The sequence below is a fragment of the Scyliorhinus canicula genome, chromosome 26, assembly GCF_902713615.1.
Source record: "Scyliorhinus canicula chromosome 26, sScyCan1.1, whole genome shotgun sequence".
NCBI classification, from domain to species: Eukaryota; Metazoa; Chordata; class Chondrichthyes; order Carcharhiniformes; family Scyliorhinidae; genus Scyliorhinus; species Scyliorhinus canicula.
Window position 1 is genome coordinate 10,216,989 of NC_052171.1, and position 24,810 is coordinate 10,241,798.

Here is a 24,810-nt window from a genome sequence, read left to right on the forward strand (position 1 = left end):
CTCTCTCCTCTCGCTCTGTCTCTCTCTCTCTCGCTCTGTCTCTCTCTCTCTCGCTCTGTCTCTCTCTCTCTCGCTCTGGCTCTCTCTCGCTCTGTCTCTCTCTCAGTAACTTCATTGAAGCCTACTCGTGACAAGAAGCCATTTTCATTTTTTTTTTTCTCAAACTCCACACGGACAGTGACTCGGGGTCGGGATCGAACCTGGGACCTAGGTGCCGTGAGGCAGCAGTGCTAACTGGTTTAGCTCAGTGGGCTAGACAGCTGGTTTGTGATGCAGAACAAGGCCAGCAGGGCGGGTTCAATTCCCGTACCTGCTGAGAATTCTGAATTCTCGCTCTGTGTACCCTGAACAGGCGCCGGAATGTGGCGACTAGGGGCTTTTCACAGTAACTTCATACTTGTGAAAATAAAAGGTTTTTATTGTTATTAACCACTGCGCCACCGTGCTGCCCGAAAGGTCAGGTGCTTTACATGTGTGGGAGCAGACTCGATGGGCCTACATAAGGCCCCCCCCCCTAACCCCACACTGTGTTTGAGTCGGTTTGGCTCCGTTTAACGTTGGCTGCTGCTAAAAGGAAGGTAGGTTTGGTGGCAGCCGATATTCTCGCCACCGCACAATATCTGTTTTCCTCATCAGAGGTAAGGAAGTTTGTGCTCTCCAGCATGCAGGTGGTGGCCGGGAGAGTGATCCGATGTCGGGGGAGAACAGCTGCATGTGGCTGCCGGAAGGAAGCTTGTTGCCTGGGCTGGTCCTTTCTTCCACATTTTCTTTTGGTGAAACAATCTCGATTCCCGAGCATGGGTTCCGACGTATGAAATAGGAGCAGAAGGCGGGCTCCTCCAGCCTACTCCACCACAGGGTCAGATCATCATCTTTATTAGTGTCACAAGTAGGCTTACATTAACATTGTGGACCGGCTGTGGCGGTATGCGAATTGCATTGAATCAAGGCATTGATCCAACCGGTACCGCTCGGTGACTCATCTGACTCCCTCAGCTGTGCTGTTAAAGAGCCAAACTTAAAACAGGAGAAACTATCGGTGGAGAATGGTGCTCCAGTGAACAGCGTGACTGAGTCTCTCAGACATTGAAACACTTCCTCTCTTTGGTTCTCTGTTGCTTTCTACCTAGTGGGATCGCTTTCCGCTCTGCGCTGTTTAGTTTCTAGCCTGGAGCCTGGGTCTCAGCTGCAGAGACTAATAAGGGCCCAAAATAGCTTCCTGAGCAATTGGAGATCGGGAACACGTGTGGCGGAGCTGCAGGGAATGCTGTTTTGCAGATGGGTCCTGTTTCGCCCCGGCATAAGCCTGTTCAATTTGACTTCCTTTTCCAATGGGAAACCCATTTGCAAGATGGCCGCCAATGCAGCTGAGGACTGAGCCGAGTGCTGAAGGCTTGCGGGGGGGGGGGGGGGGGGGGGGGGGGGGTGCTCACTGGAAAAGCGCAGAGGGATTAGGCAAAATGACTGGCAGTCAACATGGAGGCGAATCCCAAAGTCCTCTGCAGGCAAATAAATAGTAAAAAGGTTGTGAAAGGAAAAGTACGTTCAATGAGGGACCTAAAAGTGAATTAACGCATGGGGGCGGGAACTGAGGTATTAAAGGAATACTTTGTATAATTTGTTGCTACTTCTACTAACAAACCACAAGCTGCGAGCATGTTTTGTATTGGCCAGATGACCACGCAACCAGTATGTTAGTTCAAAGGATAGTTTATTACTAAACACGAGGTTTATCTCTATGTGCAATGATACACGCGGCTACGCATTAAAATACACCGATCAACTAAGATGACCTTTACTTAACTTCTGGGTGACCGGATCTGTGCAGGTAGATAAGGCCTTTATCTGAGTCCCGGCTGGAAGTCATCAGGTTCGCCTCTGCTGCGGCTTGTCTCAGGTAGCGATCGCGGGTCTTGAACTTAGCTGGTCGTTATGCTGCAGTTGGTGTGGGCACATGCCAGTCCCGAAAGAGAGCGAACCCTCGTGGCACTGTGCCTCTTAATCCTTCTCCTTTTTTTCGAGCCCTTTTGGGCGCTGTTAACTCCGGATCCAATGGATGGATTGGGTCTCGATCACCCTAATCTATTCTGGCCAATTAGGGACGTGTACCTCGATGGCTGGGCAGGTCCTAGTTATCATTGTCCCAAGTGCGTCGGCCTTTCCAAATAAGGGGGAGCGGCGCCGGAGAGTCTGCTACTGTTGCTATTCCTTGATTTGAGTCTTTTGTCCTGGGGAAATTGGTGATTGACCTTTAACAGGTGCAAGTTTCAGTTCGGTCTGGTTTTCCTTTGCCCAATACGTAGGAGCTGCGTACTGTCGGTGTCCCAACTTGACCACAGTTCCCATTGTCCTTTGCAGGCGGCCATTTTAGATGGCCACAAATTTGATATTGAAGAAGGTGAGAGTGGCATTTGCAGGGAGCTGGTTATAATCTTTCAGCTTTACCTTGACTCCAGGAAGTCCGAGAGGACTGGAGAATTGCAAACATTGTACCTATGTTCGAAAAGGTTGATGAGTCCAGCAATTATAGAACCAGTCAGTTAACGTCTGGGGAAACTTGTAGAAACAATTATTTGGGATTGAATTAGTGTGGAGAAAAATGTGGGTTGATTAGGAAGAGCCAGCATAGACTACTTTTAAAAAAAATAATTAAGAGCGCCCAATTATTTTTTTCCAATTGAAGGGCAATTTAGCGTGGCCAATCCACCTGCACATCTTTTTGGGTTGCGGGGGTGAGCCCCACGCAGACAGAGGGAGAATGTGCAAACTCAACACGGACAGTGGGTTGGAATCGAACCCGGGTGCTTGGCACCGTGAGACAGCAGTGCTAACCACTCTGCCACTGTGCTGCCCTCTGCCAGCATAGATTTCTAAAGGAGAAATCGTCTCTAACTAACTTGCTGGTGTTTTTTGAGGCTGTAACCGAGAGAGGGTTGATGAGGGTAACGCTATTGATGAGGTCTACATGGACTTTTAAAAAGACGTTCAACGCCGTGTCACGCTACAGACTTGTAACAAACGTTTATAGCTTATGGAATAAAAATAACAGCAGCAACTTGGATACAGAATTGGTTGAGTAATAGGAAGCATTGCTCCTGGGAGAGAAGGAGGCTGAGAAGAGGGGATTTGAGCGAGATGTTCAAATTCATGAGGGGGCTGGATAGAGTAGACGGGGAGAAACCGTTCCCGCTGGGAAAAGGATGGAGAATGAGAGGGACAACAGATTGAAAGCGATGCGCAAAAGAAGCAAACGTGATGGGAGAAAAACCTCTTTCATCCAGCGAGTGGTTGGGGTCTGGAAGAAAAGGCCTCTTTTTAAAAGAAAAAGCCATCATTTGTTTGCGTGAATAATTTGGCGCGTTGCTGTTCGTTCACCAAGCCTCAGCTATTGGACTCTAAGGAAGCCTGCCAAATTGCCACTTGGTTCGAGCCTGTTCCCCCCCCCCCCAGACTGACCATTGTGAGATCCACCCTCCACCTCTCTCTCTGGAAGAGGATTGCCAAGACTAACAAAACCTTTTGAGAGTAAAAATTCCTCCTAATAGCAATCTTAAAATGGGGAGGCCTGTTATTTTCCAACTGCGCCCTCCCGCGTTCTCGATTTGCCTCACGAGGGGAAACATTGCCTCAGCATCCAAAGAGCGTGCTGACTTCCAACGGGAAGAGGCGTCTTTTATCTGCCTCGATGCTAAAAATGTTTGGGGTGTGCAAAGTAAAAGACTGTATTCGGGAAATAGGCTGTCCCCAGTTCATGCGTCTACTTCATTTGCTGCTTCGGGTGTCAGCTCTGGTCAAGTTCGTCAGGTCAGAAGGTCATGGGTTCAAATCGATAAGTGGCAAAGCATGTTCTGAGGAGGGCCCAGTTTGCAACTGGATTACAAATAGGTTAAGCGAGCAGCCATAAAACAATTGGCAGCCTGAGTATAACATGGGAAAATGCAAGGGTTGTCTGTAGAAACATAGGAGGAGGTCATTTAACCCATTGGGTCTGCACCAACTCTCTTTTATTTATAAATATAGAGTACCCAATTAATTTTTCCCATTAAGGGACAATTTAGCATGGCCAATCCACCGACCCTGCACATCTTTGGGTTGTGGGGGGGCGAAACCCACGTAGACAAGGGGAGAATGTGCAAACTCCACACAGACAGTGACCCGGAGCCGGGATCGAACCCGGGTCCTCAGCGCCGCAGTCCCAATGCTAAGGGACGATTTTAGCAAGGCCAATCCACCTAAGCTGCGCATAGAACATAGAACAGTACAGCACAGAACAGGCCCTTCGGCCCTCAATGTTGTGCCGAGTCATGATCACCCCACTTAAACCCACGTAACCCGCAACCCAACAATCCCCCCATTAACCTTACACTACGGGCAATTTAGCATGGTCAATCCACCTAACCCGCACATCTTTGGACTGTGGGAGGAAACCGGAGCACCCGGAGGAAACCCACGCACACACGGGGAGGACGTGCAGACTCCGCACAGACAGTGACCCAGCCGGGAATCGAACCTGGGACCCTGGAGCTGTGAAGCATTGATGCTAACCACCATGCTACCGTGAGGCCCCACAGCATCTTTGGACTGTGGGAGGAAACCTGTGCGGAGTCTGCACGTTCTCCCCCGTGTCTGCGTGGGTTTCCTCCGGGTGCTCCGGTTTCCTCCCACAGCTGAAAGATGGGCAGGTTAGGTGGATTGGCTGTGCTAAAATGCCCGTCAGGGTGGAGTTGCAGAGAATTGGGCCTAGATAAAGGTGGTCTTTCGGAGGGTCGATGGTTCGAGTGGCCTCCTTCTGCACTGTACGGATTCTATGAAAGTGCAAACTCCACACAGACAGTCCCCCGAGGCCGGAATCGAACCCGGGTCTCGGGTGCTGTGATGTAGCAGTGCGAACCACTGTGCGGCCGTACGCCCTCTTTGACAGAAGAATAGATGGAGAGACTGCAGAACGTGGAGGTAAAGACAGATAGGGGCGACCGCCTGCATGAATCTCAAACGGTTAGTATGCAGGTACAGCAAGTGATTGGTATGGTGACTCGGACCGTTGGTACAGTGACTCGGACCGTTGGTACGGTGACTGGAACGTTGGTACGGTGACTGGAACGTTGAGACGGTGACTGGAACGTTGGTACGGTGACTGGAACGTTGAGACGGTGACTGGAACGTTGAGACGGTGACTGGAAGTCGAGAATTGTTGCTACAGCTATACAGAGCATTGTGGAGACTGCACTGTGTACAGTCTCCTCATTTAAGGAGGGATACACCTTCATTGGTGGCACTGTAGAGGAGATTCGCTTGGCTGATTCCTGGAATGAAGGAGTTGTCCTCTTGAGGGCAGGTTGGGCCTATAATCATGGGAGTGTGGAGCAATAAGAGACGATCTTATTGAAAGGTGCAAGATTGGGAGGGGGCTTGGCAGGGTGGAAGCCGAGAAGGGAATCGTCGGTGATTCTGGAAGGAGGGAGCACATTTTGAGAATTAAGGGCCTCCCATTTCAGACCGAGATAAGGAGGAATATCTTCTCTCCGAGATTCGTCAGTCTGTGCGGTATTAATCCGGCGTAGTGCAAAACAGAAAGCGTCGGCAAAACGCGGCGAGTCCGACAGCATCTGTGGAGGGAGAAGCAGAGTGGACGATTCGAGTCTAATGTCTCCATCGGTGTTAGTGGCTGAGAGTTGGGCCTGAACCAGGCTACAATTTAAAAAATTGACCCCAACAAAAGCGTATGTCGACCCTCTCAAGCGGCAGAACCTGCCAACAAGGCCCAAACGTTGATTACTTCACTCGCCAATTCTCAACCACCCCCTCAACACCTCATCAACTTCGGCAATCACCTCACGCGATCACCTCAGCAGATGCCGCCAGATATCAAAGTCTACACGATGCAGCATTGGTCACTTTCCCCCCTTCCCCTTAAACCGCATCGCAGCCTCCGCACCGTCGCGGAGCTGAGAGGGCGAACGGGCAGCCAGAGATTTGCTGGCGTAGTGCAGAGGGAGGCTGCGGATATCCTCTTTGCGAGGCTGCTGGTAGTTCCGGTTGCTTCATGGTATATGCCCACCCATGGACCAGGCAGTTATTGGGCCCAAGCCCCCGTTTTAACGAGCAGGCCTGGCATCACGTGCGCGGTTATTTTCCGACGATGTTTATCCTTTGCTGTGTTTCGGAGCCACTCTGTATTTAACCCCTTTTTTGTTTTTATTCCCGCAGTCATGGGATGTATTTTTTCGAAATGCCAATGCAGGAGCACCACCGGGCACGGCTTACCAAAGTCCTCCGCTGCTGGGTGCCAACCTGGCCTCGTTGCCTAGCGCCCAGTCCATGATGGTCGCCCAGCCGAACGTGGACAAGTTAGTAGAGGATCATCTGGCGGTGCAGTCGCTCATCAGAGCTTACCAGGTAACCAGCCGGACGGGAACGCAAAGGGAGAGCCTGATTTCCGCGACGATTGCTTTTACATGTCGGGTGGCGGCCTGTCCGCGCTCTCCTATCGTTGTAAATGTGCGGGCATTTCTCTGCCCGCCTTTGGTTCTTGGGATGTGGGCGCCACTGGGCTGGACCAACATTTGTTGCTATCCCTAATGTCTCCCTCGGCCATTTCAGTGGGGGGGCCAATTAAGAGTCAACGGCATCGCTGTGTGGGTCTGGAGTCACGTGTAGGCCAGACCAGGTAAGGACGGCAGATTTCCTTCCCTTAAGGACATTAGTGAACCAGATGGGTTTTTACGACAATGGTTTCATGGTCACTTTTAATTCCAGATTTTTATTGAATTCATTTCACCACCTGCAGTGGTGGGATTTGAACCTGGGGCCACGGAGCATTACCCTCCAGGTCTCTGGATTACTTGCCGCCAGCATCCAAGACCTCTAAAGAGCTTGACCGTGCGTTATTCCGACCGTTCCTCCCCGCGCAGTTTATTAAATAATGAGCAAGGCTAGGATTTCCACATTCGCCCCTGGAGGAAAAATAAACCACCTGAGTGTACATATGTGAGCGTGAGTGAGTGGGTAAACATTTAATCCTGTGGTTGAGTGCTCCTTTCGCAAGTTAATGAACGAGTGGGGCCTTCGCTGTCAACCTGCCGGCTCCGGAAAGAGAATCGAACACGTTTCTCCGCGTCGGGCTACGAACGGCAGGATTGAGCCGGCGCACGTTTGTGCCTGGCTGACTTGGAAAACCGCGATGTTTGGTTGATTTGACCTCCAAATGTTTCATTGACCAATCCCGTTCTGCTTGGTCGGCACAGAGCTAACCTCGCCGTGACAACGGTACACATGATCTGGCAGGGGCTGGCTCCTCCTGGCTGCGTCTGCATCCAGCTTGTCAATGACTAGAGTCTGTGAGCGTGCGAGATTTGTGAAGCGTGGGCTTCTGAGGAGGGGGCTGCAGTGCGAAAGGAACTGTGTGAGATTAGTAATAATAATCTCTATTAGTGTCACAAGTCGGCTTACATTAACACTGCAATGAAGTTACTGTGAAAAGCCCCTAGTCGCCACACTCCGGCGCCTGTTCGGCTACACAGAGGGAGAATTCAGAATGCCAAATTCACCCTAACAGCACGTCGTTCAGGACTTGTGGGAGGAAACCGGAGCACCCGGAGGAAACCCACGCAGACACTGGGAGAACGTGCAGACTCCGCACAGACTGTAACCCAGCGGGGAATCGAACCCGGGACGTCTGTAGTGGGACTGACAAAGGCCGTTCGTCACTTGCACAAACAAGTGTGAGGACCCTAAGGCGGAGGAGGAGAAGTAAACCATTCAGCCCATCGAATCCGCTCTGCCATGACCTGATGTCCTAGGGCGGCACGGTAGCACAAGTGGTTTGCACTGTGGCTTCACAGCGCCAGAGTCCCAGGTTCGATTCCCCGCTGGGTCACTGTCTGTGCGGAGTCTGCACCTTCTCCCCCGTGTGTGCGTGGGTTTCCTCCGGGTGCTCCGGTTTCCTCCCACAGTCCAAAATCGTGCAGGTTGGGTGGATTAGCCATGATAAATTACCCTTAGTGTTGGGTGGGGTTACTGGGTTATGGGGCTATGGTGGAGGTGTTGACCTAGGTTATTGGGTTATGGGCTTAAGTGGGTCGGTGCAGACTTGATGGGCCGAATGGCCTCTTTGTGCACTGTATGTTCTATGTTCTAATCCTCAACTCCACTTTCCAGCCTTGCCCCCATAACTTGTGATTCCATTGCTGATTAAAAATCTGTCAACGACAGCGTGGTGGCGCAGTGGGTTAGCACTGCTGCCTGACATCGCCGAGGTCCCAGGTTCGATCCCAGCCTCGGGTCACTGTCCGTGTGGAGTTTGCACATTCTCCCCATGTCTGCCTGGGTCCCACCCCCACAACCCAAAGATGTGCAGGGTAGGTGGATTGGCCACGCTAAATTACCCCTTAATTGGAAAAGAAAGAATTGGGTACTCTAAATTTGCCTTTAAAAAAAAAAAATGCTGACTCTCTCAGCCTTGACCGTTACGACCCAGCCTCGACAGCTCTCTGCGGTAAAGAATTCCACAGATTCACTCCCCTCTGAGAGAAGACATTGCTCCTCATCTCTGTCTCAAATGGACGCCCCCTCACTCTGAGATTCTGCCCTCTGGTCCTAGACTCTCCCACAAGTGGAAACAACCTCTCAGCATCGACCCTGTCAAACCCCCTGAGAATCTTCAATGTCTCAATAAGGTCGCCTCTCATTCGTCTAAACTCCCAATGAGAACAGGCCCCGACCTACTCAACCTCTCCTCATAAAATCCCTCCCTACCCAGGAAACAACCGAGTGAACCTTCTCTGGACTGCCTCCAATACCAGTCTATCTTTCCTTAGATAGGGGGACCAAAACGGTTCACGGTATTCTAAATTCAATCCAGTACTAATGCCTGAGGAACCGTAACGGTTTGGCACGGTAGCACAGTGATTAGCACTGTTGCTTCACAGCTGCAAGGTCCCAGGTTCAATTCCCCGCTTGGGTCACTGTCTGTGCGGAGTCTGCACGTCCTCCCCGTGTGTGCGTGGGGAGCTCTGGGTTCCACAGTCCAAAGATGTGCAGGTTAGGTGGATTGGCCATGATCAATTGCCCCTTGGTGTCCAAAAAGGGTTAGGTGGGGTTACGGGGATAGGGTGGAGGCGTGGAGTTAATTAGGGTGCTCTTTCCAAGGGCCGGTGCAGACTCGATGGGCCGAATGGCGGCCTCCTGCGCTGTTGATTCTATCCTGGTTCTCGGAGAGTGGGCCAAACCAGTCGGCAATCCCTGAAGCGACAGCCCTGCCAGTCTGCTCTCTGCAAACCATTTCCTGCTTTGACAATCGGCCGCCCGAGATCTGACCTCCTCGGAACAGGACGTCCTTTGCTTCTGGTGATTGTATTTCTGAGATTGGCCGCAGGTGAGTGATCTAATGAGCGGACTTGTGTGCGCGACGGCGTATCAAAGGACCTCTGTGCCGTCTCTGCTTGACTAAAGCCTTAAATGTTCTTGTTCCCTTTCCACAGGTCAGGGGTCACCACGTCTCAAAGCTTGATCCGCTTGGCATTAATATGGTAGATTTTGATGAGTCGCTTAATGCGTTCCCCGTTGGTCCAACCAGCCTCGGTGAGACGTGTTTTTGAAAGTCAGTTGTCAGTATTTAAGTAAATGTAAAATTGTTCTTTTTCCTCCCTCTCCTACCTTCCTTTTCTTCCACCACCGCCCTCCTCTTTTTCTCTCTCTTTTTTTTTGTTTTTCCTCCTCCTCCTCCTCTCCAGATACGAGGTCATCATGTTGCTCAGCTGGACCCTCTAGGAATTCTGGATGCGGATCTGGAATCGTCCGTACCAGCTAACCTAGTCAGCTCCTCAAATGGACTTGGTGAGGGTTTTGAAATGGATAGATGCCCATTATTTGTTTTTTGTTTAGTTTATCGCACTTGTGCCTAGTTTCTGCACACTTCCCTGGGTTTGGCTTTCTGTGCTGAGCTGCACGCACTTCTGAACACCCCCCACCCCACCCCTCAATCCTGCACCTCTCCTGTATGCCGGCTCTTTGACTCCCAAATGCGGATTTTTCCCAACCCCCCCCCGCCGGCCATGCAGGATGCACCCCGAAATGGCGTCTGTGCTTGAGTGGGCCTGTCGAACCCTAATGCATGACCGATGCCCATTCCTCCTGTTAGCTCAGTCACCCCCACAATGCAAAATGCACGAGGCAATGCTTCTGAACCCTTGTCGCCATTCATTCGCCATCACCATCGCCACATTTCCGCGATGGGCTGGGGCTTCGAGACAGTGGAGGACGTTTACCGATTAGCATTTTTGTTGTCCTGGCTTTTAAATGTTTCTAATTTACTGCGGCACCGTGGGGTTAGCACTGCTACCTCACAGCGGCCGGGTTGATGTCACTGTCTGCGCAGAGTCTGCACGTTCTCCCCGTGTCTGCGTGGGTTTCCTCCGGGTGCTCCGGTTTCCTCCCACAAGTCCAAAGATGTGCAAGTTAGGTGGATTGGCCAGGCTAAATTGCCCTTAGTGTCCAGCAAAGTGCAAGTTGGGTTACGGGGGTATGGACATGGGGTAGAGTGCCCATTCAACTCGATGGGCTGAATGGCCTCTTTCTGCACATTAGGAATTCTAGTACATGAAAAAAAAGTGCAGATTTCTCCTCTTCTCTCCCCCCCCCCCCCCCCCCTGACGTTTTCTGCGCCCTGTTTGCCTGGTGTATACAGGTCCAGTCGGACAGCATTCCCCTAGCAGAGGATGTGCTCTGTACACCTCCTGCAGACGGTGCCCTGCCCGGGTGAGCGTGAAAGCGATGCCCAGCCCTGTGCAAGAAGGCACCTCAAACGCTTCACCGCTCCGCACAGCAGTAGTTTCTGCGACTTTTCGCCACGCGTGCGGTATCAAGCCCTGCCTTTTAGCAGCACGACGTTTAATCCGGGGACGATCCCACTTTTCAGCGTGCCTTGAAGCCACTCACTAATCTCTACATTAGCCATTAACCTGAGAAGCATGATTTTGTTTACCCGGCCCCACTTCTCTGCAGACTCACTTGCTTTGCCTGCTCTCACTGTCACATGAATGCCCTGTTGTGTAACCACATTCTTCAATTGGTTTATTTTTTTTTTGCATGCAGTGGGGGGTGGGAAGAGAGAGCGAGAGGATACGCTCTGTGAAGTGTTTGAATCTTAAAAACAAACGGGTTTGATTCCCTTACCTGGATCGCTGGCTTTCGACAAAGAAGGCCAGGAGTGATGGTCGAAGAACTGGCCAACCGGTGCCGACCGGTTGCCGGTCCCACGAGACTTTGCCCGCTGTGGAGTGCTGCGTTGTTTGGCCCTCCTGGCTTTGGGGAGTGGGCAAGCCTGCGCTTTCCAGCTCACACATGTAAGCCATGTGAGGTAAGCCATGCTGACTGGCATGCTGTGCTGTGTACCGGGAGAAGAAGCGCAGCGCAGTGTGCCCACAGTTGAGTGCCACCAGAGGCAATGGAGGAACTGCGTTGGCTCTCGTTCCATTTCTGATGCTTCATTTTGAGGAGGTTACGGGTCAAGAGGAAGGCCCTCTACGAGCTGACGGGAATGGGGGGGGGGGGGGGGGGGGCGGACATACCTTATTCGGTGGGGATATGAGGATGGTGGGGTACCTTTAATTGATAAACAGTGGAATAATGTACAAGTGGGGAACAGAGCGAAGTAGGCCCGAGCCTGAATTTGGTTACGGCTGTTGGTTGTCACGCACCTCCCGTCGAGAGAATCTCGGATTCGACATGGGATCACGTTGTGTGTGAGGAAGCTTTTCCGGATCTTGTGCCTCTGGCAGCTCTTTGAAGAAGCTGCCCAATTCCTGACATACACCAGAATTTGCTTCCCTCCGGAATAGTGCGATTAAATCTGCTTCCGCTCTGCCCTTTCTGGTAAGGCTTCCCAAACGGGCAGGAACGCGCTGCATTTTTCCAAAGCAGGCATGTGCCCGGTATTTTGCCAGTCACCCTGTCCTCGTGCTACTGGGGGTTGTGCCACTGGGAGCCACTTCCCCTTGTTTACTCCGCCGAAAGGGTCCGTCGGTTTGAGCACCTCTTATCAAATCGACCTCTCCGCAACCTTGGCATCCCCTTCCCACTCCGAGATGATCTTCCGACTGCACACCCACTCCAACCCCAAAATCCCCTCCCTATTTCGCAAGGGTGCCTCTTGGCGATTCTCCCGGCAAGCCCGCACTTTGCGGGATGTCCTACAGGAAAGGCTCCTCGCAGATCAGGCCCCCCCCCCCTCTTTTCCAGGTGCCATTAAGACCGGTCCACATTTTCATCCGGGCGCGGAGCCCAATTTGGAGCTCGCACGCGATTCACCCGTCGCCCCTAGATGCGCACCTCGTGCCACAGGGCCGCTGAATTGCCCCTTTCTGTCTTTGACTCTGCCTCGGCTCATTTTCCACTCAAACCCCCAGCCAATGCCCCTTTTTCGTTTCTACACTTGATGATTCCAACGCTCCCCTGTTTTCCACCCTTGGTACACATGAACCTTTCACAACGCGCTTCATATCCTGTTCACCTGAGCTACGCTGGCTCCCGGCCCAGCCTTCCATTGAAAATTCCAGCCCCTTCTTCATATCTTCCCATGGCTTCACCTTTCTCCCCGCCCAATCTCTGGTCACCTCCCACAGCCCTTCCAAGGCCCCATGGCTCCTCCAATCCTGGCCTCTCGCTCACCCCCAATAATGATCACTCTGCCACCGTCTTCAACTGTTTCGGCAAACGTCCTGGAATTATAAGACCGTACGACATAGGAGCAGAATGAGGCCACTCGGCCCATCGAGTCTGCTCCGCCAATCGACCATGGCTGATATTTTCTCATCCCCATTCTCGTGCCTTCTCCCCCTAATCCCTGATCCCCTTATTAATCAAGAACCTATCTAGCTCTGTCTTTTTTATTTAAAAGCATTTTATTCAAACTTGTATCAAAGTAGGTTACAGCAAATAAACGCCCCGGGATACATTCTTCCCAAAAATCAACTATACAGTTTGTACAGATTTTCCTCCTTTTTCACCCCCTCCTCCCCATCACCCACCCCCTGCGACGAGCAGCTCCTCAAACACGGTCACAGACATCCCCCACCTTTTCTCAGACTCCCCCGCTGAGCCCCCTTAACTCATACTTTATCTTCTCTAACCGCAGGGAGTCGTACAGGCCACCCAACCATGCTGCTACCCCCGGTGACGATGCCGACCGCCACTCCAGCAACATTCATCGCCGTGCAGTCAGAGAGGCGAAGGCCAAGACATCGGCCTTCCTCCTCTCCATGGGCTCCGGTTTCTCTGAAACCCCAAATATCCCCACCAAAGGGTCCGGGTCCACTCCCTCCTCCACTATCCTGGCTAAGACCACGAACACTCCCGCCCAGAATCTTCCCAATTTTTCACGACCTCAAAACACGTGCGCGTGATTCACTGGCCCCACCCCCACCTCTCACACTCATCTGCTACCCCCTGAAAGAACCCACTCATTCTCGCCTGAGTCATATGCACCCTGTGCACCACCTTAAACTGTATCAGGCTCATCCTGATAAAGCCGTAGTTTCATTTTATTTTTCCGTGTCTTTAGTCACCCAGGGAGCTTTAGCTTTGTCTCCCCTTTGCCCCTCGGGATTGTGTCTAGCCTGTACCCAAACCATCTCCTCCTTTAATCCTTCCAATTGCTCTATCACCATTTAACCTCATGACTCATGTCTCATTACATTCCCCCCCCCCCCCCCAACCATCTGGCCTGGGCTTGCAAAATCCTACCAACTATCCTGGCTTGAGACAATTCGCACCTGTGATTATCACTCTCTCCAGTTGCTCCGTCCGGACCTATAAAGACTTAATTATCTGCAAAGACTCGCATTCAAAGTGTCGTCGTGCATTATTGCCTTTGTCTATATATGTGGCTGTGTAACCTACCTCTTCACTCACCTGATGAAGGAGAGATGCTCTGAAAGCTAATGATTCCAAACAAACCTGTTGGACTTTAACCTGGCTTCTTACTGTACCCACCCCAGTCCAACACCGGCATCTCTCCATATCACTGTTGAACCTGACGATTCACGGACCACATCTCTCTTCATCTCGCTGAAGTTACTCTGCAGTAACTCTCCACCATTCAGTGATTTCACGTTTGATTTTTTTTCCCTCCTTTCCTTGTCCTTTCCTGTCTCTATTCCAAACCTATTATTGTGATCGCTGTTGCCCAAATGCTCCCCCGCTGAAGCATGCTGCACTGATCCCTTCTTTGTCTGACCAGAAACCCTCTGGAGAAAGATTCTCTTGGACCCGTTTCAGGAACTCCTCTCCTTTTCCGACCTTCTGCACTGTCGCTGTCCCAATCTACTTCTGCCCACATTACCATGACAGAGAGATGCAAGATCTGGAGTGATTTGCCTGAAAATATACTCATGTGTCTCCTTCCAACTATATATCAGCTTCCAGTAAACAGCAGTGTTAAAAGCTCGCCTGTTGTTTCAAACCAAATAGGTTCTTTCTTTGAACCCTTTTGAACAGGCCCTTCGGCCCTCCAAGCCTGTACCGGCCATGATACCACCCTTGGCCAAAACCCTCAGCACTTCCTTGTGCCTTATCGCTCTATACCCATCCTATCCATTTGTTTGTCGAGATGCCTTTTGAACGCCGTTAATGTATCTGCTTCCACAACCTCCCCTGGCAACGTGTTCCAGGCACTCACCACCCTCTGTGTAAAAAAACCTGCCTCGCACATCTCCTCTAAACTTTGCCCCACGGACCTTAAACCTATGCCCCCTGGTGAGTGACCCCTCCACCCTGGGAAAGAGTGCCTGCCCATCCACTCTATCCATGCCCCTCATAATCTTGTAGCCCTCTATCAGGTCGCCCCTCAACCTCCGTCTTTCTAATGAAAACAGTCCGAGTCTATTCAGCCTCTCCACATAGCTAACACCCTCCAGACCAGGCAACATCCTGGTAAACCTCCTCTGCACCCTCTCCAAAGCCTCCACATCCTCCTGGTAGTGTGGCGACCAGAATAAGCCCTTTATGACCGTATATTTGCTTCATTCTTGTCATCCTTTATTTTCCCCCTGCTTTATCTTCCCTGAATATGTTGGTTGTGGGCGGGGTGGGGGGTGGTGGTGGTTGGGGGGGGGGGACGTGCCCACCCCTCCTTTTGTTTGAACGGAGCCTCTGTCTTTGCCGCTGTGTCACGATTCCGCGTGGCCACCCCTGCCTTTGACTTATTTATCTCGCGCCGTGTCCGGCTCCTCACCACAGGGGCCCTCCGGACCGGCCTGCCTTGCGGTCTGCGCGTCAAACCTCTTCTTGTTTTTAAATCTGCTGGGTGACGCGAAGCGAGGGGCCTGTTCGGTCATCCTCGTCGTGACCGGTTCGACAGATTGGCAATGCCAATATTGAAAATGTCCTCCATTTTGAACCGGCATGCATTGCCCAAGTGCTTGAGGGGTGGTGGGTGGGGCCTCTCTAACACAGTTGTAGTATTCCTTTGAACTGCCGTTTTGGTTCAAACCTGTAGAAAAGCGGAAAGTTGCTGAGCCGCGTGTACGAACAGGCGCACACCCACATCTCAAAACAGCAGCTTTGCTAATTCTGCTCCCTCCCCTCTTAACCTTCAGCTGAAATGGTAGCACAGTGGTTAGCCCAGTTGCTTCACAGCTCCAGGGTCCCGGGTTCGATTCCCGGCTGGGTCACTGTCTGTGTGGAGTCTGCACATTCTCCCCGTGTCTGCGTGGGTTCCCTCCGGGCGCTCCGGTTTCCTCCCACAGCCCAAAGATGTGCGGGTTAGGTGGATTGGCTATGCTAGTGTCCAAAAACAAAAAGGTTAGGTGGGGTTATGGGGGATAGGGTGGAGGTGTTGGCTTGGGTAGGGGTGCTCTTTCCAAGGGCCGGTGCAGACTCGATGGGCCAAATGGCCTCCTCCTGCACTGTAAATTCTGCAATAAGAATCCGCGTCCGCTTGCCGCGACGTCTCCGTCACCGCTCAGGCTGACTGTCGTTGACGGGGGCTCTCTTCTTTCGAGACCGTCCAGCTCACCTACACCCCAAATCCGATCGCTGTGCCGCAAGTCACCTCTGGGGCAGTGTGCGGGATCTTGACTTGATCGCTTGCCTGCGTAGCCGTGGCCATAGCCCAAAAGCAATGCCTCGCGTCGCAGCACCCAGAGCTATCCCCAAGGCGAAGCAGGAATGCCTGTGCTTTTTATTTTGCGGTTTCAAGTTCCCATGTCGGAACTGGAATGAAGTAGCTATCGGTCGGTCTCCTTAGCACAGCAGAGATCACCCGCAGGAACGCCAAACTGCTGCCCTCGCCAGAAAGGAAGGTTGGCATTGACGCTGGCGCTGTTGAAAGGGTAACTTGCTGACTGCCCTCACAGTAACATTGCTCAGGCATAAATAACTGGGCCTAACACCAGCTCCACCCTGCGTGGATTTGCAGCATGTTCCTGGCCTGTCACATTGAAGAGGGGGGCCACGTCCTTCGGCCTACCGTCCACGCGGAGCTTGGCATAAGAATGCCCTCCATTGAAAACTGCTGATGGATGCTAATCACAGATTGCCAAACACAAGCTCCTTTTTATCAACTAATTTATACCGCAGCTCGACATATTTTGGCAACTCCAGAGGAGCTACTTTTGAAATATGATGGCTGTGTTTAAATATGGTAGTTTAGACCTGAAATAATCTCGGAAATGGCCTATTGTTCAAGACCGTGATCGATTCTCAAAGATCTTCTGTCTCTGACGTCCAGTAAGCTGTAAACCCCGCTGATCTTGCGTGATAACTTCACTCCTTGTGTCTCCCGTATCGTAGAATCTCGACGGTGCAGAAGGAGGCCTTTCGGCCCATCTGGTCTGCACCGACCCTCTGAAAAAGCACCCTACCTAGGTCCACTCTCCCGCCCTATCCCTGTAACTGCACCTAACCTTTTGGACACTAAGGGGCAATTATCGCACGGCCAGTCCGCTTGTTAGAATCATAGCATTTACAGTGCAGAAGGAGGCCATTCGGCCCATCGAGTCTGCACCGGCTCTTGGAAAGAGCACCCCACCCAAGGTCAACGCCTCCACCCTATCCCCATAACCCAGTCACCCCACCCAACACTAAGGGCAATTTTGGACACTAAGGGCAATTTAGCATGGCCAATCCACCTAACCCGCACATCTTTGGACTGTGGGAGGAAACCGGAGCACCCGGAGGAAACCCACGCAGACACGGAGAGAAGGTGCAGACAGCCACCCAAGGTCGGCATTGAACCCGGATCCCTGGCATTGTGAGGTAGCCGTGCTAATCACTGTGCCACCGTGCCGCCCATAGTAATATCTTAACGTCCATTAAAGGCAGACAGACCTTTCTTTTAAATTTAGAGTGCCCAATTAATTTTTTTCCAATTAAGGGGCAATTTAGCGTGGCCAATCCCCTGCACATCTTTGGGTTGTGGGGGGCGAGACCCACGCAGACACTGGGCAGAATGTGCAAACTCCACACAGCGAGTGACCCAGAGCCGGGATCGAACCCGGGTCCTCACCGCCCTGAGACAGCAGTGCTAACCATTGCGCCACCGTGCTGCCCGTGAAAAGCAGGACGACTTGACTCTTGACGTAGAAAAATGTGCGTTATAACTTATGCCCTTGCACACCGCTTTCAATCTCCCTTTAAACCCTTGCTTCAAGGGTAAAGGCCAACCACTGTGTGGGGGGGGGGGGGGGGAGAAAAAGGTTCGCTGAAATCGCGGAGGTTGAGGCTGTGTGTCTGATTAGCACAGTAGACGTTCGAATCTGCAGGGAGAGGATAATCGTGTAGGCTTATTTTTTTACAAAAGAAACCAGCGGCTGAAAAACCTCGGGGGAGCCAGGGAGGTGCTGTATAGTTTGGTTCCCGCTCTGGGCCCGACCTGTGATTACAGGAAGGATTTGACATGGAGCTGTCAGACAATGGAGTCTCTCTCTCTCTGTACCTCTTATATTGCGGCCCTCTATTTTGCTCATTCCTGCTTCCCGCACCACCCCCTTGAGGCGGAATTTTAAACAAAAACATATTTTCCTGCGAGGAATGAAAACATCTTTTTCGTGCCTCGACGCCAAGTTTTAATGAGACAATATGGGGCTTGGATGGTTGAACTCAAAGCAATAATCTTTATTGTCACACGTCGGCTGACATTAACACTGCAATGAAGTTACTGTGAAAATCCCCTCGTCGCCACATTCCGGCGCCTGTTCGGGTACACGGAGGGAGAATTCAGAATGTCCAATTCACCCAACAAGCATGTCTTTCGGGACTTGTGGGAGGAAACCGGAGCACCCGGAGGAAACCCACGCAGACACGGGGGAGAACGTGCAGACTCAAATAATGAATTCTGATACGTGTTGGATTTTAGCGGCAGCAATTTTGAGTGCCAACCTCGGCCCTGTTCAGTGGCAGGAATGCTGGACTGTACTGCAGACTCCTCTGCCCATATTGGCTTCACCTATTTAACCCCACTTTTCAGTATTCAGTCTCACTGTGCCAATATAGCCTTCACACTACCTTGCCCAACTCGGGTAGATATCTGGAATGGAAGATCTGACTGACCTACTGGGCAGCATCCTTAATGCATCTTGAAGTTAAGGATAAGGCCGTAATACCCAAGCGCAATCATAAACAGAATTAGGCCACTCGGCCCATCGAGTCTGCTCCGCCATTCAATCATGGCTGATATTTTTCTCATCCCCGTTCTCCTGCCTTCTCCCCATAACCCCATATCCCCTTATTAATCAAGAACCTATCTATCTCTGTCTTAAAGACACTCAGTGATTTGGCCTCCACAGCCTTCTGTGGCAAAGAGTTCCACAGATTCACCACCCTCTGGCTGAAGAAATTCCTCATACGACAAGCTCTTCATTCCAGGGATCATTCATGTGAACCACCTCTGGACCCTTTCCCAGGCCAGCACATCCTTCCTTAGATACGGGGCCCAAAACTGCTCACAATACTCCAAATGGGGCCTGACCAGAATCCCTACAGTGTGGGAGGAGGCCATTCGGTCCATTGAGTCTGCGCCGACCCTCCGAAAGAGCATCCTAGCGAGGTCCATTCTCTTTCCCCCCCCCCCCCCACCAAAGACCCCGTCACCCTATCTAGCCTGCACATCTTTGGACAGATACCTGGCAATTTTCCAAGCTCCATGCCTTTGATGAAGTTTTTTGTAGGTTTGCAAAATCACCTTTGGTCTTCTGCAGAGAAATATTGAAATATGTTGGGTTGCGGTGATGGGATTTACACCGATTTAACGCGATTACATTGTCTTGATTACAGAACCTTGATCCATTTTATTGTTTCTCTATCCTGTCTGTTATTCAGTAAATTACTGAAGCAGCAGAACACGAACCCCAGCCCGTTTCTGCCTCTCTTCCGGGGCGGCACAGTGGCTAGCACTGCTGCCTCACAACGCCAGGGACCCGGGTTCGATTACCAGCTTGGGTCACTGTGAGGAGTCTTCACGCTCCCCCTGTGTCTGCGTGGGTTTCCTCCGGGTGCTCCGGTTTCCTCCCACAAATCCCGAAAGACGTGCTGACAGGTGAATTGGACGCGAGGTGGATTGGCCATGCTAAATCGCCCTTTGGTGTCCAAAGATGTGCAGGTTCGGTGGGGTTATGGGGTGGGAGGGGGGGGCTAGGTATGGGGCTCTTTCAGAGTGTTGGTGCAGACTCGATGGACCGAATGGCCTCCTTCTGCACTGTCGGGATTCTACGAAGCCGAGTTGTACAGAATCAAAAGGCGAGCTCCCTTTCTTTTCTCCTCCATAGATGCTGCCAGACCTGCCGAATTTTCCCCGCAGCACTTTTCAGGATTAATTCCAACAGTGTTTTACTAATATTCAACCTAATGTTCTGCCTCAGCGCAGATTTTCTTTGCACTTGTGTGGAGTTCCCGCTCCCCCCCCACCCTGACTAGAGCCCGAGGCTCGGTTCCCCACACATCTCCATTGTCACTCCTGTACCAAAGCCCCTCGGAGCTCCAAGGAAGGAGCATTGTTGCCCCCTTGCTGCATTCCATCTCCTGTCAGAAAGCTGAGGCTCCAGGGTGCTTCCTGCCTCTGCCTCCCCTTCATAGTCCACTGTTGTCCCAAACTGAGGAAGAATTTGTTGGTAGTTTGCTCCGTTCTTCATCCGGGCCTACAACGCACCTGCCCTCGCTGTAAGAAGGGGCATCTGATTTCCAGCTCCACGCACGGTTAGGAACTCGCGTGTTCCCTCACGCTTGTTCCACGCTGATGTGGGAATCGTTATTAGTGTCGCAAGTAGGCTTCCATTGACACTGCGATGAAGTTACTGTGAAAATCCCCTCGTCGCCACACTCCGGCGCCTGTTCGGGTACACGGAGGGAGATTTCAGAATGTCCAATTCACCCTAACAAGCACGTCTTTCAGGACTTGTGGGAGGAAACCGGAGCACCCGGGGAAACCCACATAGACACGGGGAGAACGTGCAGACTCCGCACAGACAGTGACCCAAGACAGGACCCTGGCACTGTGAAGCAGCAGTGCTAACCGCTGTGGTACCGTGCCGTCCATTTCTGCAGCGTTAACGTTTCTGATCCTCTTGGACAGCGAGCCATTTGAGAGAAATACAAGGACATCTTACTTTGCTTCTTTGCCGCTCTTATCAAAGCTACCGTTATGAGCCAGCGTTTAGAGAACCCCAAAGTGTATCATGGAGCTCACCTGACCCACAACTTTTAATAGATTGTGGTATGGGGAGCACACGGCCCACTCTACAGGTGTGGTACAGCAGAAATGGAAAAGTAATTTTTAAAGCAAAACAATGTTTATTCTATGAACTCAAGTTAACCTTTAAAACATACAGTGAACATCTTAGCAACCATCAATTCAAATACAACCCCCAAAGAATACAACACTAAGTAATCCGTAAGCTTTCCTTTTAACATCCATAAGACTTAAAACACTTTTTACCAGAAGCACATCAGGTTAAAGTCACCACTGTTATTAGTTTTAAATCACCAAGATCGATTTAGTCTTTAGATTACAGAGAGAGATTCATACACCTTCTAGTTGTGACTGCAGCTATCCAGCTCTGAAAAGAAAACTAAAACATACCCTGCAGCAAACAGCCTAAAACAAAAGTAAAAAGCTGACAGACAGCCCAGCTCCACCCACTCTCTGACATCACTGCAGTAATACACCTATTTCTTAAAGGTACTCTCAATGCAGATATTTGTATACACACCCATTTATAAACACCGATTTCTTAAAGGTACACTCACATGACATGACCTCAAATGTATCTGCGCTTGGCATTAACAGGACACTTGCCTCTCTGCTTTTGCATGCTGGTAGGGTCTGGTTTTCTGACTTAACCGAGAGCTCCATCGTGTGGCCTCGTGGAGTATGGGTTTTTTTTTCTGTTGCACGATCCTCCAGTAGAAAGTGATTGTATATATTGCATTTTATTTTTTAAAATGTCCCCTGGGTTTGGGGTCTCGATGAAACATCGACGCAAAACTAGCTCCTTCCAGGTTGTGAAGGATTTCTGGTGACCAGTGATTGACACTAAGAGCCAGGTTTAACACTGAAACCCTCGGGCTTGATCAGTGAGCAAGTCCGCCCTGCAAGTGTGCAGAAAACAGACATGTGTGCAGAACATCAGTTGTAACAGACCCCTCCGAACGAGCCTCAGTCCCCCCCTCCACACCTAAGCAGTTCCTCCCCCCCCCGAAATTTAAAGTGCCCAATTCTTTCCCCCTCCCAATTACGGGGCAATTTAGTGTGGCCAATTCGCCTACTCTGGGTTGTGGGGGGTGACACGGGGAGAATATGCAAACTCCACACGGACAGTGACCCAGAGCCGGGATTGAACTGGTCCTCGGCGCTGTGAGGCAGCAGTGCTAACCCGCCCCCCCCCCCCCCCCCCCCCTCCACCGTATCCCGAAGCAGTTATTCGGCAGTCTATAAGATTTGTTCTCCTTCGCTGGTCAGTTGTACAGCCGAGCCCGCCACCTTCCCACGGTTTCTTGCTGTCTCCCCTGGAGACGGCCTCGGCCTAGCGGAGAGTGGGCGGCAGGACTGGTGGTGTTTCTGTGTGACGCCTGTTTGGCTGGTCGTGTACAAACTGCATGTCGCTGGTGTGGATCCTAATCTCTGCCCCGTGTGACAAAGAGAAGCTGCTTTTCATCCACGTCCTTCGTACCTTCCAACATCGCCATCCTCCGATTGTATTTTGACATGCATGGCCAATGTTTCGCATAGATTTGCCGCCTTCCATTCTATTTTATTCTTTGCTGCTGCATGAACTTGTGCTTTACGATGCTGTTGTTCAGACCCAGGCAGGGATCGATAGCTGAATCTGTACTGAAAGTGTTGGATGTCCCTTGTTTACAAATTGGCCATTTTTTCTAACGAAACAATTCGAAATGTTCCCCTCTGCCCCAACCCCTCGCACTATCCCGGCCATCGTCGATATAATCTTTATTAGTGTCCCAAGTAGGCTTACATTAACGCTGCAATGAAGTTACTGTGAAAAGCCCCTAGTCGCCACACTCTGGCGCCTGTTCGGGTACACGGAGGAAGAATTCAGAATGTCCAATTCACCCTAACAAGCACGCCTTTCGGGACTTGTGGGAGGAAACCGGAGGAAACCCACGCAGACACGGGGAGAACGTGCAGATTCCGCGCAGTGACCCAAGCTGGGAATCGAATTCGGTTCCGTGGCGCTGTGAAGCGACAGTGCTAACCGCTGTGCTAACCGTGCCGCTCATATAGAGAGCAACGGGCGGTGCATTTATTGGGGTGTGTGCTTCAGACAATGTACTGTCTGGCTCAATCGCCCCAAAGGCCGGGCGTCCTGAGATTAGAGCCTCAACTTTTGGGGTTGATCGGGCAATGCCGGCAGGAGTCTTGGTGATTTTCTTTTTTTTTTTAAAAAGTTCTGTAAAAGGAGAGATGTCAGGAAGAACCTCTTCACTCAAAGGGTGGTAGAGGTTTGGAACTCTCTCCCACAAAGAACAGTCGAAGCAATATCAGTTGCTCATTTTCAATCTGAGGTAGATTTTTGTTAAGCAAAGATATTTTTTTTTATTACTTTATCTGAGTTACAAAGCCAGGGCTCGGAGTGTGGACAGAGGCGAACCCCTAATCCAGCTCCTTGCCTGCTCCAAAAAACAATTCAAATTGAATCCAATTCATGATCCCCACAAAGGAGACATACCAGATCTGAGCCAAAAGGCTCAATCTACGCTCAATCTTAGCCAAAAGGCCGAGAAGCGATGTTAAGCAAAGATATTAAGGGATATGGAGTTAGGCCGCAGGTCAGCCATTGAATAGCGGGACAGGCTCGAGGGGCTGAATGGCCCACTCCTGCCCCTATATGATGCCCCTATGACCAGCACTCCATTTCCGTGTTCAGATTTCCCCCCCCCCCACACACACACACACACACACAGCTGCATTTCTGATTAACCAGAGCCTCTTCCCCCCCCCCCCCCCCCCCCCCGGACCAGTCCTGACGGATACTCGAGTGGGGCTCGAGTGGAAAACGAGCAACTCTTTCAGTATTGACGCTGTTGATTGATCCACTGGTGTGTCAACGTGCATCAGTAGTCATGGAAGCCATGGCTGAATTTGCGTTTGCCTTGAATTGCAACCGGCTGAATTTACGATTATTCGAACAACCTTCGATCTTTTTGCTTGTGACACTTTTTTTTTTAGTTCGAGACTTTTTAAAAAAAAACACTAACCGTTTCGCTCGCTGTTTCTGTTTTGTCTTGTTTCTTGCACTCTTACCCATAGACATTGCTGTCTGCAAGGAACGTCTGAAAAGGTTGACGGTAGGAGGTAGGCAAGATGATGCTGGACTTGACCTTCAGCTAGTTCTATCTTTTCTCGTTTTGTTAGCTTTCTGAATTGTTTCTTGATTTGAGTGAGACCCGTGGGGGGGGGGTGGGGGGGGGGGGGGGGGGGTTGGGGGAAGGAAGGGGAGTGGTGGGGGGGGGGGGGGGGCAATCTACAGCTGCGTCCAAAGGGGTTTTGGCCTCAGGCACTGATTTGAATGTGCTTTAATCCGATTTTAAAATCATTGATGTCATGATCCCCATCCGCACTCGCAGCTGATGTCAATGGCGTAGTTTATCATTTCTGGAATTAACAATTTTTTTTTTAAGCTGCTTTCTCGTCCGTACTGTCGCTGCACATCAGCAAGACAGCACCGTCTGAGTCGATATCCCACGCCCGCACGGCACTTACCGAAACCGTGCTCACAGCCCCGCAGTTAGGGCCACGGGCTCCCAGTGACGGCTGGGGTTGTGCCTGACTTCTGACTGCCGCTGAGGCCTCTTCCCATGGTTTTGCGGGTTGGGGCCTAGCTCGCCGGGCTGCTCCCGGAGACCCGATTGCTGCGGCGGGAGAGCCCGCGACGAGGGTGGCAATTCCTTTTCTCTCCTGCAGGAGCTCTGCTCTTCCCGCCGACCCCTCATGGAGTCAGAGATGTTTACAGCATGCAAACAGGCCCTTCGGCCCAGCTTGTCCGTGCTGCCCAGTTTCTATCACCAAGCTAGTCCCACTTGCCCACTCTACCCACCCTGCCCCATGTAACTCGTACCTGGCTCTACCGCAGCCCAGATGCTCACCACCCTCTGTGTGAAGACATGTCCCCTCTGGTCTCATCTCCCCTTTCACCTTTAACCTATGCCCTCTAGTTCTAGACTCCCCTACCTATGGGAAAAGATGTTGACTATCTACCTTATCTATGCCCCTCATTATTTTATAGGCCTCTATAAGATTACCCCTAAGCCTCCTACACTCCAGGAAACAAAGTCCCAGCCTCTCCTTATAACTCAGACCAT

The 24,810-nt window shown here is 51.4% G+C and overlaps 1 protein-coding gene across 1 annotated transcript in view; it reads left to right on the forward strand.

Moving 5' to 3' along the window:
• The window catches only part of LOC119957552 (2-oxoglutarate dehydrogenase, mitochondrial-like), a 67,606-nt gene that overhangs the window by 33,399 nt on the left and 9,397 nt on the right, over positions 1-24,810 (forward strand). The window contains exons 3-6 of the mRNA XM_038785700.1: positions 6,208-6,396; positions 9,480-9,527; positions 9,732-9,834; positions 23,759-23,853. Of these exons, the coding sequence (XP_038641628.1) occupies positions 6,208-6,396; positions 9,480-9,527; positions 9,732-9,834; positions 23,759-23,853 (435 nt within the window). The remainder of the gene's footprint in view (positions 1-6,207; positions 6,397-9,479; positions 9,528-9,731; positions 9,835-23,758; positions 23,854-24,810) is intronic.